Source organism: Gorilla gorilla, chromosome 18 (genome assembly GCF_029281585.2).
Source record: "Gorilla gorilla gorilla isolate KB3781 chromosome 18, NHGRI_mGorGor1-v2.1_pri, whole genome shotgun sequence".
In the NCBI taxonomy this organism is placed as follows: Eukaryota; Metazoa; Chordata; class Mammalia; order Primates; family Hominidae; genus Gorilla; species Gorilla gorilla.
The window spans coordinates 76133082-76157579 of record NC_073242.2 but is presented as its reverse complement, the minus strand read 5'-3'; the positions used below and the strand labels follow the sequence as shown (position 1 = coordinate 76157579).

The 24498-nt window shown below is 39.0% G+C and overlaps 1 protein-coding gene across 4 annotated transcripts in view; it reads left to right on the top strand.

The window, feature by feature from the left end:
* The window catches only part of NETO2 (neuropilin and tolloid like 2), a 61988-nt gene extending 39088 nt beyond the window's left edge, over positions 1-22900 (top strand). For 3 of the 4 annotated variants that reach the window (XM_004057605.5, XM_004057606.5, XM_063700184.1), the window contains 2 exons: positions 18194-18307; positions 20735-22900. In XM_004057605.5, the coding sequence (XP_004057653.1) occupies positions 18194-18307; positions 20735-21315 (695 nt within the window). In that variant the 3' untranslated portion in view covers positions 21316-22900. The remainder of the gene's footprint in view (positions 1-18193; positions 18308-20734) is intronic. The other variant, XM_055366741.2, reaches the window with a different exon arrangement.
* Positions 22901-24498: the final 1598 nt, after the last annotated feature.

Genomic DNA, 24498 nt, shown 5'->3' with positions numbered 1-24498 from the left:
AGGTCACAGCGAGCCGAGATCACGCCACTGCACTCCAGCCTGGGCAACAGAGCTAGACTCTGTCAAAAAAAAAAAAAAAATTATGTGAAGATTTATTTCTGGCCTCTCAATTCCATTGGTCTGTATGTCTGTTGTTATGCCAGTAGCAACTGTTTTGATTACTGTAGATTTGTAGTAAGTTTTGAAATCAGGAAGTATGAGTCCTCCAACTTTTTTCTTGTTTTTCAAAACTGGATTGGCTATTCATGGTTCATTGAGATTTCATGAAATTTAGGATGACTTTTTCTATTTCTGCAGAAACACTGTTGGGATTTTAATAGGGATCATTTTAAATCTGTGGGTCACTTTGAGTAATATTGTCATCTTAACTGTATGAAGTCTTCCCATTCATGAACACAGGATGTATATTCCCATTGATTTTTCATCTGTAATTCATTCAGCAATGTTTTGTAGTTTTCAGCATACAAATGTTTTGCCCCCTTAGTTAAATTTATTCCTAATATTTTATTCTTTTTAATGCTATTATACTGGAATTATTTTCTTAATTTCCTTTTCTAATTGTTAATTGGCAGTGTTTAGAAATGCAACGGATTTGTGTATGCGGGTTTTGCATCCTGCAACTTTGTTGACTTAGTTTATTAGCTCTAACGGGGGTGTGGGTGGGGGGGTGGGTGTGATCTTTAGGGTTTTCTGCATATAAGATTGTGTTGTCTGTGAACAGAGAAAATCTTATGTCTTCCTTTCCAATTTGGATACCTTTTATTTCCTTTTCTTGCCTAATTGCTCTAACCAGAACTTCCAATATGTATTCAATAGAAGTGAAATTGGGTATCTGTCTTATTCTTGATCTTAGTGGAGCTCTGTCCTTCACTACTGATTATGATGTTAGCTTTGGGTTTTTCATATATGGCCTTTGTCATGTGAAGGAAATTTTTTTTCTATTCATAGTTAATTGAATGTTCTTATCATGAAAGCCTGTTGAATTTTGTCAAATGCTTTTTTAAAAATTCATTGAGTTCATCATGTAGTTTTTTTCCCTTACTGTAAATGTGATGTATTAAATTGGTGGACTTTTGTATATTGAACCACTCATGCATTCTTGGAATAATTCCCACTTGTTCTTGGTGTATAATCATTTTATATGTTGCTGAATTCTGAAGTAGTAATTTTCTTGAGGATTTTTATATTAATATTCATAAGGGATATTGGTCTTTAGGTTTTTTTGTGTATCTTTTTCTAGCTTTGGTATCAGAGTAATTCTGGCCTCATAGAATGAGTAACTAGTTCTGGCCTCATAGAATGAGTAACTAGTGTTTGTTCTTCAACTTTTTCAAAGAGTTTGAGGATTAGTGTTAATTTTTTTTTATTATTACAATACTTGAAGTTCTGGGATACATGTGCAGAACATGCAGGTTTGTTACATAGGTATACACCTGCCATGCTGGTTTGCTGCATCCATCAACCCATCATCCACATTTCTCCTAATATTATCACTACCCTAGGCCCCCATCCCCCAACAGGCCCCGGTGTGTGACGTTCCTTCCCCTCCCTGTGCCCACGTGTTCTTATAGTTCAGCTCCCACTTATGAGTGAGAACATGCAGTGTTTGGTTTTCTTTTCCTATGTTAGTTTGCTGAAAATGATGATTTCCAGCTTCATCCATGTCCGTGCAAAAGACATGAACTCATCCTTTTTTATGGCTGCATAGTATTCCATGGTATATATGTGCCACATTTTCTTTATCCAGTCTATCATTGATGAGCATTTGGGTTGGTTCCAAGTCTTTGCTATTATGAATAGTGCTACAATAAACATGTGTGTGCATGTGCCTTTATAGCAGCGTGATTTGTAATCCTTTGGATATATATCCAGTAATGAGATTGCCGGGTCAAATGGTATTTCTGGTTCTAGATCCTTGAGGAGTCTCCATACTCTTCTATGATGGTTGAACGAATTTACACTCCCACCAACAGTATAGAAGAGCTCCTGTTTATCCACATCCTCTCCAGCATCTGTTGTTTTCTGACTTTTTAGTGATAGCCATTCTAACTGGTGTGAGATGGTAGCTCATTGTGGTTTTGATTTGCATTTCTCTAATGACCGTGATGATGAGCTTTTTTTCATGTCTTTCTTGGCTGCATAAATGTCTTTTTTTGAGAAGTGTATGTTCATATCCTTCACCCACTTTTTGATGGGGTTGGTTTTTTTTTTTTCTTGTAAATTTGTTTAAGTTCCTTATAGATTCTGGATATTAGCCCTTTGTCAGATGGATAGATTGCAAAAATTTTCTCAGATTCTGTAGGTTGCCTGTTCACTGTGATAATAGTTTCTTTTGCTGTGCAAAAGCTCTTTAGTTTAGTTAGATCCATTTGTCAATTTTGGCTTTTGTTGCCATTGCTTTTGGTGTTTTAGTCATGAAGTCTTTGCCCATGCCTATCTCCTGAATGGTATTGCCTAGGTTTTCTTCTAGGGTTTTTATGGTTTTAGGTCTTATGTTTAAGTCTTTAGTCCATCTTGAGTTACTTTTTATATAAGGTCCAGTTTCTGGAAGGGGTCCAGTTTCAGTTTTCTGCATATGGCTAGCCAGATTTCCCAATACCATTTATTAAATAGGAAATCCTTTCCCCATTGCTTGTTTTCGTCAGATTTGTCAAAGATCAGATGGTTGTAGATATGTGACGTTGTTTCTGAGGCCTCTGTTCTGTTCCATTGGTCCATGTATCTGTTTTGATACCAGTACCTTGCTGTTTTGGTTACTGTGGCCTTGTAGTATAGTTTGAAGTAAGGAAGCATGATGCCTCCAGCTTTGTTCTTTTTGCTTAGGATTGTCTTGGCTATACAGGCTCCTTTTTGGTTCCTACGAAATTTAAACTAGTTTTTTCTAATTCTGTGAAGAAAGTCAAATGGTAGCTTGATGGGGATAGCATTGAATCTATAAATTACTTTGGGCAGTATGGCCATTTTCACGATATTGATTCTTCCTATCCATGAGCATGGAATGTTTTTACATTTGTTTGTGTCCTGTCTTATTTCCTTGAGCAGTGGTTTGTAGTTCTCCTTGAAGTGGTCCTTCACATCCCTTGTAAGTAGTATTCCTAGGTATTTTATTCTCTTTGTAGCAATTGTGAATGGGAGTTCACTCATGATTTGGCTCTCTGTTTGTCTATTATTGGTGTATAGGAATGCTTGTGATTTTTGCACATTGATTTTGTATCCTGAGACTTTGCTGAAGTTGCTTATCAGCTTTAAGGAGATTTTGGGCTGAGACGATGGGGTTTTCTAAATATACAATCATGTCATCTGCAAACAGAGACAATTTAACTTCCGGTCTTCCTGTTTGAATACGCTTTATTTCTTTATCTTGCCTAATTGCCCTGGCCAGAACCTCCAATACTATGTTGAATACGAGTGGTCAGAGAGGGCATCCTTGTCTTGTGCCAGTTTTCAAAGGGAATGCTTCCAGCTTTTGCCCATTCAGTATGATATTGGCTGTGGGTTTGTCATAAATCCCTCTAATTATTTGGAGATACGTTCCATCAATACCTGGTTTATTGAGAGTTTTTAGCATGAAGGGGTGTTGAATTTTATTGAAGGCCTTTTCTGCGTCTATTGAGATAATAATGTGGTTTTTCTCATTGGGTCTGTTTATGTGATTTGCTTATGTTGAACCAGCCTTGCATCCGAGGGATGAAGCTGACTTGATTGTGGTAAATATGCTTTTTGATGTGCTGCTGGATTTAGTTTGCCAGTGTTTTATTGAGGATTTTCACATCGATGTTCATCAGGGATATTGGCCTGAAATTTTCTTTTTTGTTGTGTCTCTGCCAGGTTTTGTTACCAGGATGATGCTGGCCTCATAAAGTGAGTTATGGAGAAGTCCCTCTTTTCTGTTGTTTGGAATACTTTCAGAACGAATGATACCAGCTCCACTTTGTACCTCTGGTAGAATTCGGGTGTGAATCCATCTGGTCCTGGGCTTTTTTTGGTTGGTAGGCTATTAATTACTGCCTCAATTTCAGAACTTGTTATCGGTCTACTCAGGGATTCAACTTCTTCCTGGTTTAGTCTTGGGAGGGTGTGTGTGTCCAGGAATTTATCCATTTCTTCTTTATTTTCTAGTTTATTTGCGTAGAGGTGTTTATAGTATTCTCTGATGGTAATTTCTATTCCTGTGGGATCAGTGATGATATGTCCTTTATCATTTTTTATTGTGTCTATTTGATTCTTCTCTCTTTTCTTCTTTATTAGTCTGACTAGCGGTCTATCTATTTTGTTAATCTTTTCAAAAAACCAGCTCCTGGACTCATTGCTTTTGTTTTTTTTGTGTCTCTGTCTCCTTCAGTTCTGCTCTGATCTTAGTTATTTTGTCTTCTGCTAACTTTTGAATTTGTTTGCTCTTGCTTCTCTAGTTCTTTTAATTGTGATGTTAGGGTGTCAATTTTAGATCTTTCCCACCTTCTCCTGTGGGCATTTAGTGCTGTAAATTTCCCTCTAAACACTGCTTTAGCTGTGTCCCAGAGATTCTGGTACGTTGTATCTGTTCTCATTGGTTTCAAAGAACTTATTTATTTCTGCCTTAATTTCGTTATTTACCCCATAGTCATTCAGGAGCAGGTTGTTCAGTTTCCATGTAGTTGTGTGGTTTTGAGTGAGTTTCTTAATCCTCAGTTCTAATTTGATTGCACTGTTGTCTGAGAGACTGTTTGTTATGATTTCTGTTCTTTTGCATTTGCTAAGGAGTGTTTTACTTCCAATTATGTGGTCAATTTTAGAATAAGTGTTATGTGGTGCTGAGAAGAATGTACATTCTATTGATTTGGGTTGAAGATTAGTTTAAAGTCTGTTTTATCAGAGACTAGGATTGCAACCTCTGCTTTTTTTTTCTTGCCATTTGCTTGGTAAATATTCCTCCATCTGTTTATTTTGAGCCTATGTATGTCTTTGCACATGAGATGGATCTCCTAAATACAGCACACTGATGGGTCTTGACTCTATCCAATTTGCCAGTCTGCGTCTTTTAATTGGGGGCGTTTAGCCCATTTACATCTAAGGTTAATATTGTTATGTGTGAATTTGATCCTGTCATTATGATGGTAGCTGGTTATTTTGCCCATTAGTTGTTGCAGTTTCTTCATAGTGTCAATGGTCTTTAAAATTTGGTATGTTTTTGCAGTGGCTGGTACCAGTTTTTCCTTTCCATATTTAGTGCTTCCTTCAGGAGCTCTTGTAAGGCAGGCCTGGTGGTGACAGAGTCTCTTAGCATTTGCTTGTCTGTAAAGGATTTTATTTCTCCTTCACTTACGAAGCTTAGTTTGGCTGGATATGAAATTCTGGGTTGAAAATTCTTTTAAGAATGTTGAGGCTGGGCGCAGTGGCTCACACGCCTGTAATCCCAGCACTTTGGGAGGCCGAGGCAGGTGGATCACGAGGTCAGGAGTTCAAGACCAGCCTGGCCAAGATGTTGAAATCCCATCTCTACTAAAAATACAAAAATTACCCAGGTGTGGTGGCAGGCGCCTGTAATCCCAGCTACGCGTGAGGCTGAGAGAATTGCTTGAACCCATTGAACCCAGGAGGCAGAGGTTGCAGTGAGCCTAGATTGTGACAGAGCGAGACTCCATCACATACACAAAAAAAAGAATGTTGAATATTGGCCCCCACTCTCTTGTGGCTTGTAGGGTTTCTGCAGAGAGATCCGCTGTTAGTCTGATGGGCTTCCCTTTGTGGGTAACCCGACCTTTCTCTCTGGCTGCCCTTAACATTTTTTCCTTCATTTCAACCTTGGTGAATCTGACGATTATGTGTCTTGGGGTTGCTCTTCTCAAGGAGTATCTTTGTGGTGTTCTCTGTATTTCCTGAATTTGAATGTTGGCCTGTCTTGCTAGGTTGGGGAAGTTCTCTTGGATAATATCCTGAAGAGTGTTTTCCAACTTGGTTCCATTCTCCCTGACACTTTCAGGTACACCAGTCAAACGTAGGTTTGGTCTTTTCACGTAGTCCCATATTTCTTAGAGACTTTGTTCGTTCCTTTTAATTCTTTTTTCTCTAATTTTGTCTTCCCGCTTTATTTCATTAAACTGATCTTCAATCTCTATATCCTTTTTTCCGCTTGATCCATTCAGCTGTTGATACTTACATATGCTTCACGAAGTTCTCATGCTGTGTTTTTCAGCTCCATCAGGTCATTTATGTTCTTCTCTAAACTGGTTGTTCTAGTTAGCAATTCCTCTAACCTTTTTTCAAGGTTCTTAGCTTCCTTGCATTGGGTTAGAACATGCTCCTTTAGCTCGGAGAAGTTTGTTATTACCCACATTCTGAAGCCTACTTCTGTCAGTTCATCAAACTCATTCTCCATCCAGTTTTGTTCCCTTGCTGGCAAGGGGTTGTGATCCTTTGGAGGAGAAGAGGAGTTCTGGTTTTTGGAATTTTCAGCCTTTTTGCAGTGTTTTTTCCTTATCTTCATGGATTTATCTACCTTTGGTCTTTGATGTTGGTGACCTTTGGATGTGGTTTATGTGTGGACGCCCATTTTATTGATGTTGATGCTATTCCTTTCTGTTTGTTAGTTTTCCTTCTAACAGTCAGGCCCCTCTGCGGCAGATCTGCTGGAGTTTGCTGGAGGTCCACTCCAGACCCTGTTTGCCTGTGTATCACCAGTGGAGGCTGCAGAATAGCAAAGATTGCTACCTTTTCCTTTCTCTGGAAGCTTCGTCCCAGAAGGGCACCCACCAGATGCCAGCTGGAGCTCTCCTGTGTGAGGTGTCTATCGACCCCTTCTGTGAGGTATCTCCCAGTCAGGAGGCATGGGGATCAGGGACCCACTTGAGGAGGCAGTATGTCCCTTAGCAGAGCTCGAGTGCTGTGCTGGGAGGTCTGCTGCTCTCTTCAGAGCCGGCAGGCAGGAACGTTTAAGTCTGCTGAAGCTGCACCCACAGCGGCCCCTTCCCCCAGGTGCTCTGTCCCACGGAGATGGGAGTTTTATCTATAAGCCCCTGACTGGGACTGCTGCCTTTCTTTCAGAGATGCCCTGCCCAGAGAGGAGGAATCTAGAGAGGCAGTCTGGCTACAGCACCTTTGCTGAGCTGCCGTGGGCTCTGCCCAGTTCAGACTTCCCTGTGGCTTTGTTTATACTGTGAGGGGAAAACCATCTACTCAAGCCTCAGTCATGGCAGATGCCCCTCCCCCTACCAAGCTCGAGTGTCCCAGGTCAACTTCAGACTGCTGTGCTGGCAGTGAGAATTTCTAGCCAGTGCATCTTCGTCTGAAGGGCCCCGTGGGGGTGGGAGCTGCTGAACTAGACCACTTGGCTCCCTGGCTTCAGCCCCCTTTCCAGGGGAATGAACAGTTCTGTCTCGCTGGCATTCCAGGCACCACTAGGGTATGAGAAAAAACTTCTGCAGGTAGCTCGGTGTCTGCCCAAATGGCCGCCAGTTTTATGCTTGAAACACAGGTCCCTGGTGGTGTAGGCACCCGAGGGAATCTCCTGGTCTGCGGGTTGTGAAGACCATGGCAAAAGTGTAGTATCTGGGCCAGAATGCACCGTTCCCTCATGGCTTCCCTTGGCTAGGGGAGGGAGTTCCCCGACCCCTTGAGCTTCCCAAGTGAGGTGACCCTCCACCCTGCTCCTACTCGTCCTCCGTGGGCTGTACCCACTGTCTAACCAGTCCCAGTGAAATGAGCTGGGTACCTCAGTTAGAAATGCAGAAATCACCTGCCTTCTGCCTTGATCTCATGGGGAGCTGCAGACTGGAACTGTTCCTATTCGGCCATCTTGCCCAGGAATCAACTGATTGGTGTTAATTCTTTACGTGTTTAGTAGAATTCACCAGTGAAGCCATGTGATCCAGAGCCTTTCTTTGCTGAGAAGTTCTGGATTCTTTTTTTAATCTCCTTGCTAGTTTTAGGCCTATTCAGATTTTCTTTGGCTTCATTATGCAGTTTTGATTGTGTGTTTCTAGGAATTCATCCATTTCCTCTAGGTTGTCAGTTTGTTGGCATACAGTTGTTCTTAGTATTCACTTATGATTCTTTTTATATACGTAAGATCTGTAGTAATGTCTCCAGTTGCATTTCGGATTTTAATAATTTGAGTCTTTTTGTTCTTAATAATTCTAGCCAAAGGTTTGTCAGTCTTGTTGATCTGTCCAAAGAATCAAGTTTTGGGTTTTTGCTCTTTTTCTGTTTTCTGTTTTATTTATTGTCATTCAAATCTTTATTATTTTGTTACTTCTGCTAGCTTTGGATTTAGTTTGTCTTCTTTCTCTAGTTCCTTAAGGTACAAAGTTAAGCTATTGATCTAAGTTGTTTCTTCTTTTTTAATGTAGGCATTTACAGGCATTTACAGGTGTAAATTTCCCTTTTACTACTGCTTTTACTACTCCCCATAAGTTTTGGCATGTTTTGGGTTTCATTTATCTCAAGGTATCTTATAATTTCCCGTGGATTTCTTTTTTGAAATCACAGCTTTAAAAGTTGTGTAAGAGTGTGTAGTTTAATTTACACAGACTTGTGAATTTTTTCATTTTCCTTCAGTTGTTGATATCTAGTTTCATTCCATTTTGATTTGAAAATAAATTTTATATTTCAGTCATTTAAAATATATTAAGACTTGTTTTGTGGCTGAACATATGTAGTCTATTCTAGAGACTGTCTGATGTGTAACTGAGAAAAATTACATTTTTCTGTTATTGGGTGGAATTTTCTGTATATGTTAGGTCCATTTGGTCTGTAGTGGTGTTCAGGTCCTTTATTTTCTTACTGATGTTCTGCCTGGTCATTCTATCCTTTATTGAAAGTGGAATGTTGAAGTCTCCAATTACTATTGTACAAGTGTCTACTTCTCCCATCAGTTCTACCAATGTTTGTTTCATATATTTTAGGGCTCCTTTGTTTTTAGTCCATATATGTTTATAATCATTATATCTTCTGGGTGAATTGACCCTTTTATCAATATACCGTGTCCTTTTTTATCCAAGACTAGTCTTGCCACCCACCAGCTGTCTTTTAGCAACTATTTGCATGGAATATCTTTGTCCATCCTTTTACTTTCAACTTTTTTATATCTTTAAAGTAAGTGTCCTACAGGCAACATATAATTGGATCTTGTTTTTTCCCATCAATTCTGCAATCTCTTCTTTTGATTGGAGAGTTTATTTATGTTTAATTGCTGATGAGGAAGGTTCTGTCACTTTGCTACTTGTTTTCTGTGTATCTATAGCTTTGTTGTCTCTCATTTCCTCCATTACTGCCTTCTTTTCTTTAATTGATTTTTTTTTGTAGTGACAAGTTTTGATTCCCTTCGCATTTCCTTTTGTGTATATTTTATAGATATGTTCTTATGGTTACTATGGAGATTGTGTTTTTATGAACTGCTTACGTTTTTAAAAGTTATCTTCACTATTTGGTAAGCATGTGGGAAGTTTTTCTTATTAAAGGTTGTAGCTCATACACAGACAACCACCACAACTTAAAAGTGGAGAAATTTTGAAGACAGATATTAGGATTCTTCTTTGGGTTCCTAGGCCAGGCACAGCGGCTCATACATGTAATTCCAGCTTTTGTGAGGCCGAGGCGGGTGGATCGCTTGAGCTCAGGAGTTTGAGACCAGCCTGCCTAGCCAACATGGTGAAACCCCATCTCTACTAAAAATACAAAAATCAGCTGGGCGTGGTGGTATGCACCACTCAGGAGACTGAGATGGGAGGATCACTTGAACCCAGGAGGCAGAGGTTGGAGTGAGCTAAGATTGCACCACTGCACTCCAGCCTGGGTGACAGAGCAAGACCCCGTCTCAAAAAATAAATGGCCAGGCGCGGTGGCTCATGCCTGTAATCCCAGCACTTTGGGAGGCCAAGGCGGGCAGATCATGAGGTCAAGGAGATTGAGACCATCCTGGCTAACACGGTGAAACCCTGTCTCTACTAAAGATACAAAAAATTAGCCGGGCATGGTGGCGGGCACCTGTAGTCCCAGCTACTCGGTAGGCTGGGGCAGGAGAATGGCGTGAACCTGGGAGGCGGAGCTTGCAGTGAGCCAACATTGCACCACTGCACTCCAGCCTGGGTGACAGAGTAAGACTCCGTCTCTAAATAAATAAATAAATAAATAAAACAAACCTTCCTTTAGGTTCCTGAAAAATCAAGTGAATAAATTCCCACCAGGAAAAACTGTTTCTGCTATATTTCTTTGCTTTTCTATCTCCTTAAACTCCTCAGCCAATTAGCTAAGAATTAAAAAAAAAAAAAATCCAAGTGATATATCAGTACTTCCTAATTTTTTTTTTATTTTGCTTATCATAAGTGCAGATCATATTACCAGTAGCTTTGGCAAAATCTGCTTTCCAAAATACCATCATTTTTTTACTTGAATTTGAATGGCCCTTAACTTTAACCTACATTTGGGCAGGGCTGGTTAGCCTCTTCTGACTGTTTCCTCAGATTCGTCTCCTGTATGAAGAATAATACCATTTTAAGACACATCTGAACTGCCCAGATATAGTTGAGTTTGTATGTTCACATCACATATATTTTAAAATTATAAGTGGTATATCTTATCTATTGTCATGAAAAGAAACAAATATTTTGGCCTTTATATCCTGACTGATGAATATGGTATAATGGTAAGCTGTATGATTTGTGCAAATACAGAGTTTGTAAATACAAAAGTGTGACAGTAAGATATCAGATATTTTTGACAAATTTGAAAATTAATAGTTTTTCTCAATCTTGTAATTTCAAGGCATTATATTATTCCATGGATTCTGTATTAAAATCATGACTGTTTATGACCATATACAGGCTTTCTTATAGCTGAACTCTTCTATCTAGAATTTTAAAGGTCTTCATGAGATGCCAAATGGTCAATTGGGTTATGAAGCCAATTTGGTCAACCAGCCTTCCTACCCGCTTTCCATGCATTTCTTTGGCATTTGTCATGTGAGATACTGTGTTTGATGCTAGGAAGATACAAACATGCATGGAACAATACCTGCCCTAAAGGGTTTTCCAGTCAGTTAGGTAAGGTGACATAGGCAAATAGTGACAGTGTAGGATTGACCGTGACGAAGACCCTTTGAGACATAAAACAAAGTGTTCTCCTGTTAAATATCCAAGTTCCTTCAAACAGGCAGCATCAATTATGGAGGTGGTGGTCTTTGAGTGCAGGTCCTTTGGTGTGTCCTTGAGAGTAGATATATTTTGAAGGTAGGAATGTTCATTGAGGCTGTTATTTTAGACAGAAGCAATAATGAGCAAAGCATTGAAGCAGAGCTAAGGTGGGCCACAAGAAGTTGGTAGAGGGAGTGGCAGAGAAAGGAGGCAGGAAAGGTAGATTAAAACTGGATGAAGCCCTTTGAAAAAAATCAAAGGGAAAATGTAGACTCATCTTACAGTCATCAGGGAGTTGACACTATAAAGTAACATCTTCAGCGCTGTGCCTTAGCTGGGGCATGGATATGAGTTAAGAGTTTACTTCCATAGTCACAGCGGGAAGCCGTGGAGGTCTGAACCTAAGCAGGGGCAGTGAGGACAAAGAAGAGTGGGGAAACGGAATCCACAGGATTCAATGACCCATTCAATGAAGGCTAAAAGAATGAGTCAGTCACCTACAATTTTGAGTCTGACTGACTTGGAAAATGAAAACTGAACAGACAAGATGGGGAAAGTGTCATGTTTTGGACATGGTGAGCTCCTTGGGCAGCTGGAAATGTCGGGAGCTCACGGTGGCATTTGCTGAGAGTGAACTTTGCTGCTGCTGCTTCCTTCACCAGGGAGAGAACCTGAGCATGTTTCTAAAACCTTTTAAATTTGAGAACTTTTCAAACTTAAAAAACTATGCAGAGGCTGTTTCACTGTGTCAAATAACTACAGATCAGTGCTTTATACAGAGACGTAGCTAACAAGAAAGGCTTTTAGCCTTCTTATTTTTCCCTCGGTTTCTGTGCACCTGTGCTGTCCAGTCCAGTGTCCGCCAGCCACCTGCAGCCTCTGAGCACTTATAACATGGCCCGTCTAAACCGACGTGTGCTATCATTATAAAAACGCCTCCCAGATGTCAGAGGCTTGGTATGAAATAAAGAATGTAAAGTATCCCACTAACAGTATTTTATGCTATATGTTAAAATGAGAATGTTTTGGAAATTGTTTCAGGGCTTCCAACAGCATCCCCATGTTAGGTGCCTTGCTGGAAGGACTCTAGAACCCAGCACTTATTTGTACTGCACTCACAGCTGGGATGGAGGACAACAAAAGGGAGCCGCCAGGGAGAGGCTGCCAGGGTCTGGACCGATCCTTGCGCAGGTCCACATACCGCGTCCTTTCCATGAGGGGCATTCTGAGTATGCCTGTTTCTCCAACAACAGCAAATGGGCATGGGCTGGACACAGTGGCTCACACCTGTAATCCCAGCTCTTTGGGAGGCCAAGGTGGGAAGATTGCCTGAGACCAGCCTGGGCAACATAATGGGACAACATCTCTACAAAAAAAAAAAAAAAAAAAAAAAAACCAAAACAGTTTTAAATGAGTTGGGCATGGTGGTGCAAACCTGTGGTTCCAGCTACTCTGGAGGCTGAGACAGGAGGATCACTTGAGCCCAGGAGGTTGAGGCTGCAGTGAGCTGTGAATTATGCCACTGCATTCCAGCCTGGGCAACAGAGTGAGACTCTGTCTCCAAAAATAAAAATAAAAATGCAGTAGCACATATGCAGTGTTTCTGCCCAGAGAAGCCCATTAGAGACTCAGCACCCAAGGTTCTTATCAGAGTCTGGTCACATAGGCACCCTCTGCTTTGCATATATCAGAATTTCAGACTCTTAGCAGGAAAGCAAGTATTTGGCGTAAATGACATCTTTTATGCAAAGTCTAGGTACAATGAAGTACCCTTATCTGTTAGGGAATGGATGGCACCCAAGGGCCAGTCTTGCAAGCAGAACCTTTCAAAGGTAGCACCCTCAGGCCTGCTATAATGTTGACTCTTTCTGCACAGATATGTTGGGTTAAATAAACTATATAAGTCAAATTAATTCCACCAATTTCTTTTTTACTTTTTAATGTGGCTACTTGCTCACATTTTTTACTCACATATTTATTTTGGGCAGCACTGGTCTATATCCATGATGAGAAATTCTTCTCTAATGTGTTTTAGTTAAGGTATTTTCTCTATATACACTAATTTTTTTTTTTGTTAATACAAATCTGATAATTAAACAGGTGAAAAGCCTCCCTCAAGTGATATCTTTATATTAACTAATCACCAAATGTAAGAATAAGTTTAAATTGTAAGGCTGCAATAGATTTAACTTCATATCCCAAATTTAGCTTTATTACCCAAGAAAAAGAAGAAAGCCGCCCCTTCAGAAAAAGTGTGTGTGATTAAAATAAGGGATTTAACAGAGTTTTTTAAAAACAAGAGCCAGCTTGAAAAACCTCCATTTGGAAAGCAAATTTCAGAGCTCCAATTAGTAAATTTTTTCATGCTTATCATTAATTCAAATTATTGAACTATTTCTTTTGTTCTCCTCTAAGCTGTGATTTGTAATTGTTACAATTTCACCCATGGAAACAATTAGTATTTCAGAAGAGTTTTATATAAATGGGCTAATTCTGCATGAGAGATTCAGTTCATGCCTACCCATTGTAGATTGCAGATATAACTGAAATAGAATAATTTTGCTAAAATGAATGATACAGAATAGCAATCAGGATATATTTGGCTTCTTCCCAGGCACTGAATACTAATATATACCTCACTCTTTAAGAAAGAAACAGTTTTAGGAAAATAATTTCTAGGACTAGAACTGTGAAAGCAGCAGCAGATATTTTTGTTAGAATAAACCCGTAATGTGATTTTCGGTGACATACTGCCTGCAGGCCCCCTGCAGGCTTTGCTGAAGGACAGCCATCCTTCAGCATCATTGCCACATCTCACTGAAATTGGGGGGGACACAAAATCCCAGCCCTCCCCTTCCTTTCCACACCATGACCCAGCAGTGAGGAACGGCAATAGGTAGAGAGTTCTCAGGCTATAAGTGGAGTTCATAACTGGCACTATTTTTGCTGTCTTTTTTTATATAAAGACTTGTAGTTTAATCATTTTATTATTTGAATTGAAGCATATCATTAAAATCCCATATCAATAACTGATGCTTGATTGTCATTTCCACCAGCCATGCTTAACCAATGAAAAGCCATAAAGGTTAATGTAGGTGTAATTATTAATATAACTCACATTTCTATGAAACAAAAGCTGACAATATCAGTGCTGTTTTCTAATCACTTTAAATAATATGGAGAGCAGTTGTAAAGAATTTATAATAAAAACCGAAGACATTTTCCTCTCACTGCTCAATCAGTGATGAACACGGAGTGGTAAACCTGTCTTTAAGGCCACCTTTGAAGTTATAAAGAGCCATCAAAGGGGGGGGGTCACATGATGTTCTGTAGATAAACCTTAAAAACCAATGGTAGTTTTATTCATGAAATCCGAATGCCAAGGACCCACAGTGCTGTTTATTACCTCATTCAGCCTGTCTTGAAAATGGCTTATCTTTCCTGCATCCCCTTTTTGTGAACTAGATAAAATAGGTAGTAGAATTAGAACATAATATGCAATTATATTGTATGTAATAGAATTACAGTGTGATATATAAATAAAAAAAGAAACTCCAGTTTGTAGAAATGAGGAAATCAAAATTGCTATATGTTTCTCTTGGCCGTTTTTTAATATTTTTCGGTGCCCCCATTTGTATGATACAGTTTTATGATATCTATGACAAACCCAAGTAGGTGCACTAGCTAATTTTGTAGCTAATTTTGTAAAGTGAGTAAAACACCACCATACACTCCCCAGCCCTCAATATGATGGCATGTTTGTGTAACTGATACCTGTTGTCTTTCCGATGAGCCGTGGAACCATCAATGTTATCTAAGAACCATGAAGTAATTATTTCAGTGGTTTTAGTGATACCATTTTGACAGGTTAGCAGTCTCTGGATAAATTACTTATTAGATACATACATCATTTGAACTTAAATCTAAAACAGAAGTATCATGATTGAGACCACTGATTGCATAGTCTCATCAAATTTTGGAACCGGAAGTCTGAGATACACTGTATTCCATCCCCTTCATTTTAAAAGAGGAAGCCAAGGCCCAAGGAGGTTAAATACCTTAAAATGTGGATTAACTGGTAATAGAAACCATTTTTATTGATTACTAGCCCATTGTTTTTTTCTGCTTTCTGCTGCATGGTGCTATTTCCCAAGTTCCTTCACAGTTCGTAGCTATTGTGGACTCTTCAGTCATGTCAGCCACCAAGGGGTTCTCATACTTGAACTGCAGCGGCTGAGTACTCCGCAGGTGAACAAGCTTAACAGTTTAGTGTGAAGACTGTTGAACTGTATATAGAGAAAGAAGTCTAAACTCAACTGCAGGTTGGCTTACAGTGAGGAGGGGGAAGGGATAAATGAACCCTAGTTCATAATGACTATAGATTTTTAACCTGTTGTACTGAAACTTGGGTGAATACTACCGTTTAGGGCATTCTGCTTAAAGAGAGATTATGGTCACACTCTTAATAGCAAAGCAATTTTGGATATTCACCGTGGACCTACATTTGTCAGATTATGTTTTGGAGTTATCTAGGTACCTAATAAATGCCTGTTTTTACAGCCCATGTTCACAGCCCATTGAGAAACAGACAAAGTGGGTAAGGCAGATGAATGAAAAAATGTCAGTTTTATTACTGATAATGTACTGCAACTGGAGAATGTGGTCAGATATTCCAAACTTCCTATGACTGCACACTGAAGAGTCTTCTCTTTGGAGGGGAGAAAAATAATGCTCGTGGCTGTTTTTAAAATTATGTTTATTATATATTTATTAAGAGAAAGATAATATTTAGAAAAAAATCTCATTAGTCAAGTAAAATTTTAGATATTCTATCTTGAAAAACCTTCTGAAAACAGTATAAAAAATATTTGAGATATGTCAGTATAACATAGAGCAATATTCGATTCTCCCTCCTTGGTGCAGCAAATATTTTCTGAAAATCAAAAGTACAGAATCTTTTAGGCAGGAAATACATTTTGTCCAATTATAATTTTAGAAGTCAAAATTGTTAAGGTTTTTGGACCAGGCACGGTGGCTTACGCCTGTAATCCCAACACTTTGGGAGGCTGAGGCAGGCAGATCACTTAAGGTGAGGAGTTCAAGACCAGCCTGGCCAACATGGTTAAACCCCATCTCCACTAAAAATACACAGATTAGCTGGGCATGGTGACACGTGCCTGTAGTCCCAGCTACTCGGGGAGGCTGAGGCAGGAGAATTGCTTGAACCTGGGAGGCAGAGGTTGCAGTGAGCTGCGATCATGCCACTGCACTCCAGCCTGGGCAACAGAGCAAGACTCCATCTCCAAAAAAAAAGAAAAAAAAAATTGCTAAGGTTTTTGGGCTTCTGTCGTACTGAATGGGAAAATAATAAGCTGCCTCACTTCTTGACTTTCATATGTTTTGTTTGTTTCTTTACACTGAAATAGTTAATACTACTCTACTGGACTTCTGCCTCCAAACCAGGAGTTTATTTCCTAACAGAAGTAAGCACACTGACTAATAATAGTCCATTCTAACAAAGGTTTACATACACAAGGGTAGGTGCCAAATAGAGGAGTATGTGGAGTGTGATAGGAACACACAGGAGTGACTGGCTACCCCAGAGAAGCAAGGGGATTTTCACAGACGGTAACATTTGAGATGATACTGAAAGATGAGTAGGTGGCCGCCACAAAGAGAAAGAAGGAGCCAATCCAGGCTGAAAGAACAACTTATGCAAGTAGGAAATTACATGGTATATATTCCATATACCTTTAGTGTCCTTAAAACAATGTTTTTGAATCCAGAAGAGTGGATTTTTTTTATTATGGGTAAAATATACATAACAAAATTTATTATTTTAGCCATTTTAAGTATACAGTTCAGTAGCATTAAGTACATTCACATTATTGTGCAACCATTACCACTATCCATATTCGGAAAGTTTTTGTCTTCCCAAACTGAAACTCTGTACCCATTAAACATCACCTCCCCATTCCTTCCTCTTTTTGGACCCTGGTAATCTCTATTCTACTTTCTGTATCTATGAGTTTGCCTCTTCTAGGCACCTCAATAAGTGGAATCATACAATATTTCTCATACAATAATTAATATGTAATTATAGTGCTGGGCACGGTGGCTCACACCTGTAATCCCAGCGCTTTGGGAGGCCAAAGCAGGTGGATCACGAGGTCAGGAGTTCAAGACCAGCCTGGCCAACATAGTGAAAACCCGTCTCTGCTAAAAATACAAAAATTAGCCAGGCATGGCTCGTGCCTGTAGTCCCAGCTACTCGGGAGGCTGACGCAGGAGAATCACTTGAACCCAGGAGGTGGAGGTTGCAGTGAGCCAAGATCATGCCACTGCACTCCAGCCTGGCGACAGAGTGAGACTCCATCTCAAAAAAAAAAAAAAAATTTAATTATAAATAATTATGCTAAGTGAAATATGTGGCTTTGTCCATGTTGTATGTATCATAATTTCATTTCTTTTTATGACCGAATCACATTCCATTGTCTTGTGGATGCTACATTGTTTATCCATCCACCCATCAATGGGCATTTTGTTTGTTCCCACTTTCTGGCTGTTGTGCATAATGCTGCTGTGAACGTTGGTATGCAAGTAACTGAGTTCTTGGTTTCAGTTCTTTGGAGTAGGTAGCTAAAAGTAAAATTGCTGGATCATAAGGTAATTCTATCTTTAACTTTTTGAGGAGCCTCCAGATAATTTTCCACAATGACTGCACCGTTTTACATTCTCACCCTCAGTACAGAAGGGTTCCAGTGTCTCCACATCCTTGCCAACATTGTCTTTCAAAGTTTTGGAAAAAAAAATCTACCAGACTGTATACTGGTTCCATAAGAACCATTGAAAATACATTCATTATCATTATATTAAAAGTGACCTTTTGGGGCCTAGCATAAGAAAAAGTTTGAATGAGCCAGCATCAGAGAATATTGACGTTTGTCTTATTGTTTGAATAGTACAGAGTTTATTCAAGGAAAGGCCTTTGCGGTAAGAAAGTACTCTTATAAAGTCAGATTTGTTATGTATGAAATAAAATCAGGTGGTATGCCTGCTCTTTGCAACACTGTTTTCTCTTCCTGCAGCTCCCTGCACAAGCAGCACTTTCTTTTGCCATAGCAACATGTGCATCAATAATTCTTTAGTCTGTAATGGTGTCCAAAATTGTGCATACCCTTGGGATGAAAATCATTGTAAAGGTGAGTTTGATGTAAAGGCCAACCTTTTTGAGAAAAGAGTGGCTATTGCCCTTCATTAAGAACTTAAAATGTTATTTTCTACAACAGTGCTTAGCATAGCTGCTTTTTGTTTGTTTGTTTGAGACGGAGTCCTGCTCTGTCGCCGAGGCTGGAGTGCAGTGGCACAATCTTGGCTCACTGCAAGCTCCGCCTCCCGGGTTCACACCATTCTCCTGCCTTAGCCTCCCAAGTAGCTGGGACTACAGGTGCCTGCCACCATGCCCGGCTAATTTTTTGGTATTTTTAGTAGAGACAGGGTTTCACTGTGTTAGCCAGGATGGTCTCGATCTCCTGACCTCATGATCTGCCCACCTCGGCCTCCCAAAGTGCTGGGATTACAGGCGTGAGCCACCGCGCCCAGCCTAGCATAGCTGCTTTGACAAAAATGGAAACATGTAAATGTTCTTTTAAATGGATCATAGACCTGGGATGTGGTGAAAAGCATACTCTAAACAAAAGCATTTTTTGTCTACAAACTGTTAAGTTGTTCTAAAGTGTATTGTGGCCAGGCGCGGTGGCTTACACGTGTAATCCCAGCACTTTGGGAGGCTGAGGCAGGCGGATCACCTGAGGTCAGGAGTTCGAGACCAACCTGGCTAACATGGTGAAACCCCATTTCTACTAAAAACACAAAAAAATTAGCTAGGCGTGGTGGCACGCACCTGTAATCCCAGCTACTCGGGAGGCTGAGGCAGGAGAATTGCTTGAACTCGGCAGGCAGAGGTTGCAGTGAGCCGAGATCACGCCATTGCACTCCAGCTTGGGCAACAAAAGTGAAAACTCCATCTCATCCAAAAAAAAAAAAAAAGTATATCGTGGTATGCCTTGCCCTTATTTTGTTACTGTTGTTGAAGTTTGTCATTTGTATTGTAAACATACCTTATTTAGTTGTCAAAATAATTTAGAGGTTAGCCTGAAGTATGTGGAAACACTATTTAATAAAAGTCAACTTGCAGATTCTGTCTTAAAACATAAAAGCAGAAACATTCTATGAACTGCTTTTTTTATTTCATAACATTTCCTATGCTGTATTCCCAGTGTGTACTCACTGAAAGATAAATGCAGCTTGTGGTAATGGTTGAATGTCTGCAAGCTGGTCGTCAGATCACTGTGTAAGAACTAAAGGTGATCTTCCTTTTATCCTCTAAGACAGCAGTCCCCAACCTTTTTGGCACCAAGGACTGGTTTTGTGGAAGACAATTTTTTCACAGAACAGGGGTGGGGCAGGGGGGTTGGTTTCAGGATGATTTAAGCGCGTTACATTTATTGGGCACTTTATTATTATATTGTAATATATAATAAAATAATCATACAACTCACCATAATGCAGAATCAGTGGGAGCCCTGAGCTTGTTTTCCTTCAACTAGACAGTCCCATCTGGGGGTGATGAGAGACAGTGACAGATCATCAGGCATTAGATTCTCCTAAGGAGCTCACAGCGTATATCCCTCATATGCACTTGGGCTTCTGTCATACCGAATGGGAAAATAATAAGCTGCCTCACTTCTTGACTTTCATATGTTTTGTTTGTTTCTTTACACTGAAATACTTAATACTACTCTATTGGACTTCTGCCTCCAAGCCAGGAGTTTATTTCCTAACAGAAGTAAGCACACTAATAATAATCCATTATTATTATCCATAATAGGGCTCCTGCTCCTGTGAGAATCTAATGCCACTGCTGATCTGACAGGAGGCAGTGCTGCGGGTAATGTGAGTGATGGGGAGTGGCAGCAGATACAGATGCAGCTTCACTCGCTCACTCGCAGCTCACCTCCTGCAGTGATACCCAGTTCCTGTCTGTGGCCCAGGGGTTGAGGACACCTGCTGTAAGAGTTCAATAAATATCTTACTGTGGAAAGGTGATCTAATCTGATATGGCTGTCGTAAATACTCGACATGAAGTGTTTTCAGTTAATCATTCAAAAACAGTAGGTCATGATAATGTACTGGATGGGTTAGTCTGATGATGTTAGTTTGCTCTCCCTGGGGTCATCAGTAGATGTGGGTATACCTGAACACAGCAGTGGGTCAAACCTACCATAAAGCAGAAAGCTAAACTTGATAGAACAAGAGTATTTACTTGGCGTAGTCTATATTTGTATATTTGATTTGATTTGCAGAATGTATGCATTTATGTGTCTTCTGAAGAAACGGACCAAGAACTTTATCTTCTGTAATCTATCTATCAGTACTGCGATTGGTAACTTTAACCAGAAATTATAATAGGGTTGTTTTATTTGTTTAAAAACCTAATTGTAAATTGCATTGTCTGTAGTATATTTGGCCCAAGTATTCTGTTTTACCTAAAAATACCTTACTAATTTGTACCAGGATTCATATTAATGTATTTTGAAAACTTAACGTTTCTCATTTTCTTTCTGCAGAAAAGAAAAAAGCAGGAGTATTTGAACAAATCACTAAGACTCATGGAACAATTATTGGCATTACTTCAGGGATTGTCTTGGTCCTTCTCATTATTTCTATTTTAGTACAAGTGAAACAGCCTCGAAAAAAGGTCATGGCTTGCAAAACCGCTTTTAATAAAACCGGGTTCCAAGAAGTGTTTGATCCTCCTCATTATGAACTGTTTTCACTAAGGGACAAAGAGATTTCTGCAGACCTGGCAGACTTGTCGGAAGAATTGGACAACTACCAGAAGATGCGGCGCTCCTCCACCGCCTCCCGCTGCATCCACGACCACCACTGTGGGTCACAGGCCTCCAGCGTCAAACAAAGCAGGACCAACCTCAGTTCCATGGAACTTCCTTTCCGAAATGACTTTGCACAACCACAGCCAATGAAAACATTTAATAGCACCTTCAAGAAAAGTAGTTACACTTTCAAACAGGGACATGAGTGCCCTGAGCAGGCCCTGGAAGACCGAGTAATGGAGGAGATTCCCTGTGAAATTTATGTCAGGGGGCGAGAAGATTCTGCACAAGCATCCATATCCATTGACTTCTAATCTTCTGCTAATGGTGATGTGAATTCTTAGGGTGTGTACGTACGCAGCCTCCAGGGCACCATACTGTTTCCAGCAGCCACCCTTTTCTCCCATCACAACTACGAAGACCTTGATTTACCGTTAACCTATTGTATGGTGATGTTTTTATTCTCTCAGGCAGTCTATATATGTTAAACCTATCAAGGAACTTACTCTATTCAGTGGAAACAATAATCATCTCTATTGCTTGGTGTCATTGATAGGAAGCAACGCCAGTTAAAGAGCATTAGAAGAGGTGGTTGGATGGAGCCAGGCTCAGGCTGCCTATTCGTTTTAGCAACAAGAAGACTGCTCTTGACTGATACAGCTCTGTCAATATTTTGATGCCACAATAAACTTTAAGATTTTTCTTTACATTCCTTTTATTTTTCCTTTCTCTAAATTTAATTTGTTTTATAAGCCTATAGTTTTACCATTTCATTTTCTTACATAAGTACAAGTGGTTAATGTACCACATACTTCAATATAGGCATTTGTTCTTGAGTGTGTCAAAATACAGCTAGTTACTGTGCCAATTAAGACCCAGTTGTATTTCATCCATCTGTTTCTTCTTGGCTAATCTCTGTACTTCTGCCTTTTAATTACTGGGCCCTTATTCCTTATTTTCTGTGAGAAATAATAGATGATATGATTTATTACCTTTCAATTATATTTTTCTCAGTTATACTAGAAAATTTCATAATCCTGGGATATATGTACCATTGCCAGCTATGACTAAAAATTTGAAAAAGATAAAAATTTCTAGCAAGCCTTTGAAGTTTACCAAGTATAGTCACATTCAGTGACAGCCCATTCATTCCAGTAAAGAGTCATTTCATTCACTTTGGGAGAGGCCTATATTTACATTTATTTGCAATGTTTCTCTTCGCTAGATTGTTACATAGCTCCCGTTCTACTGGTTTTGCTTACCCCATATGGTAACCAAGGTTAGATGCCAGTTAAAATTCCTTAGAAATTGGATGAGCCTTGAGATTGCTTCTTAACTGGGACATGACATTTTTCTAGCTCTTATCAAGAATAACAACTTCCACTTTTTTTTAAACTGCACTTTTGACTTTTTTTATGGTATAAAAACAATAATTTATAAACATAAAAGCTCATTGTGTTTTTTAGACTTTTGATATTATTTGATACTGTACAAACTTTATTAAATCAAGATGAAAGACCTACAGGACAGATTCCTTTCAGTGTTCACATCAGTGGCTTTGTATGCAAATATGCTGTGTTGGACCTGGACGCTATAACTTATTGTAAAGACCTTGGAAATGTGGACATAAGCTCTTTCTTTCCTTTTGTTACTGTATTTAGTTTGTGATAAATTTTTCGCTGTGTGATATTTATGCTCTAAATCACTACACAAATCCCATATTAAAATATACATTGTACCTGACCCTTTAATCATGTTATTTATGCCACCAAGGTTGTGGATCTTAAGGTATGTATGGAAAGGAACTCATTTATCAAATTGTAAGTAATACAGACATGCCATTTAAAAGAGGTAAATTCTTGTTTTCTATATTTTGTTAGTAAATTCTCAATGAAAGAAGTTGAAGTTTCACTGGATTTCATTAACTTTTAAATATTACATACATGTGTTTTCTCAGATTAGTGAAAATTGTGACCTTAAATTTAATACACATATACTGCCTCAGAGTGCTTTCTTGTATCAAAATTTTTGTTTTTTAAAAAAGTAGATAATATTTAGGAGACAGAAAAACCTATACATAATGTATTCATGATTTAAATTTTTTTAAGTCAGCATAGTTTCTTGTTTTAAAAATATAACGTGGAAACATGAAAAGATGCATATAATATTCAATGAACTAATACCAGAGACAGCTAAGTTTTTTCAGTAGTTATGCTGAATAGCATTTTAGTAGGTAACTTACGCCAGCTAACATTTGAACAGCATAATAAATACTTAATATAACAACAACTATGATCTTATGATGATAAAAGGGAAGTTAGCATATTTTCTATGTAAAATTATTCATTTTTTAAAATAGCTGTTAAACCTATATTTAATCTTTAGATTATAATAACAAATAATACAGTATGCTAAACTATATAGTCACTTGTAACTACATTTTTGTATTTGAAATTTGATTTCTATTTATAAGGTCTTGAAGAGGCCTACAAAATACAGAGCCTTTAAAGAAGACATAACAGTAAAATAGAACAGAAGTACACAGTTTTATACGAGTCAATGTAGCAAGTAACGTTTAGACAGTAAGTTTGGTTCTGAATTTTCTGGCTGCTAAAACAGTTTTTGCTTTTCACAGTAGAAAAACTTACATGCAGAGGCTAATTTCCTCTTGAACTACAGCATGAGGGTCTGTATATAGGAACATTTCTTCAGAATGTAAAAAAGATGCAAAATGCAGACAGAGGTTATAATGGTGCTTCTTAACCCAGTGAAGGCACAACTTAATGTCGTCTAGGAACATTGGTTTGGGGTCAGTCTGTATTTTCAGGGATAGAACTAAAGAACCAGATGATCAATAGCTAAGCCAGCCTTAGCCTGTCACATGTTATACACCTTCATTGAATCATAGATGGGCATTAGATCTCATTTATTTATTAAACTTCTCTATGCTTTTGGAAGAGGTGAGAATGGAACTAATAAATCTTAGGCATTATTGCCAGAATAATGCTAATTGCTGTATATACAGCCTTTAATCTTTGAGATCAGTGAGAAAACTTTACAAATTGCTTACTAAAATGAAAGCCATAAAATTTAATAACAGAAGACATGAAATTTAGCAATCTTGTGGAATTCATTACACAGTATTAACTGTCACGCAGGGTACTCCAGACAGTGTCCCAGTGTTGAACACAAAATGTAAATCTGGAGGGGGTAAATATCTTCAATTCAGAAACAGCGTTAAGTATACCTGTATAATACTGTCACCATTATCTTCCATCTGCAATTCACCGTATCATCCCCCAAATGCCCACAGATCTATTGCAGGAAACCTACTAATCCCAACATCTAAAGCATGTAGGAATAAGGTGTGATATTCCTTTTTTGTGTGGGGAGAGTTTCAATCTAAACGTTTAACAAAAGGCAAAGAATGTTCACATTTTACATCACAAAAGAGATTTCAAAGACTCCTTTAACCCGACAGCGCTTATGTCAGTGTC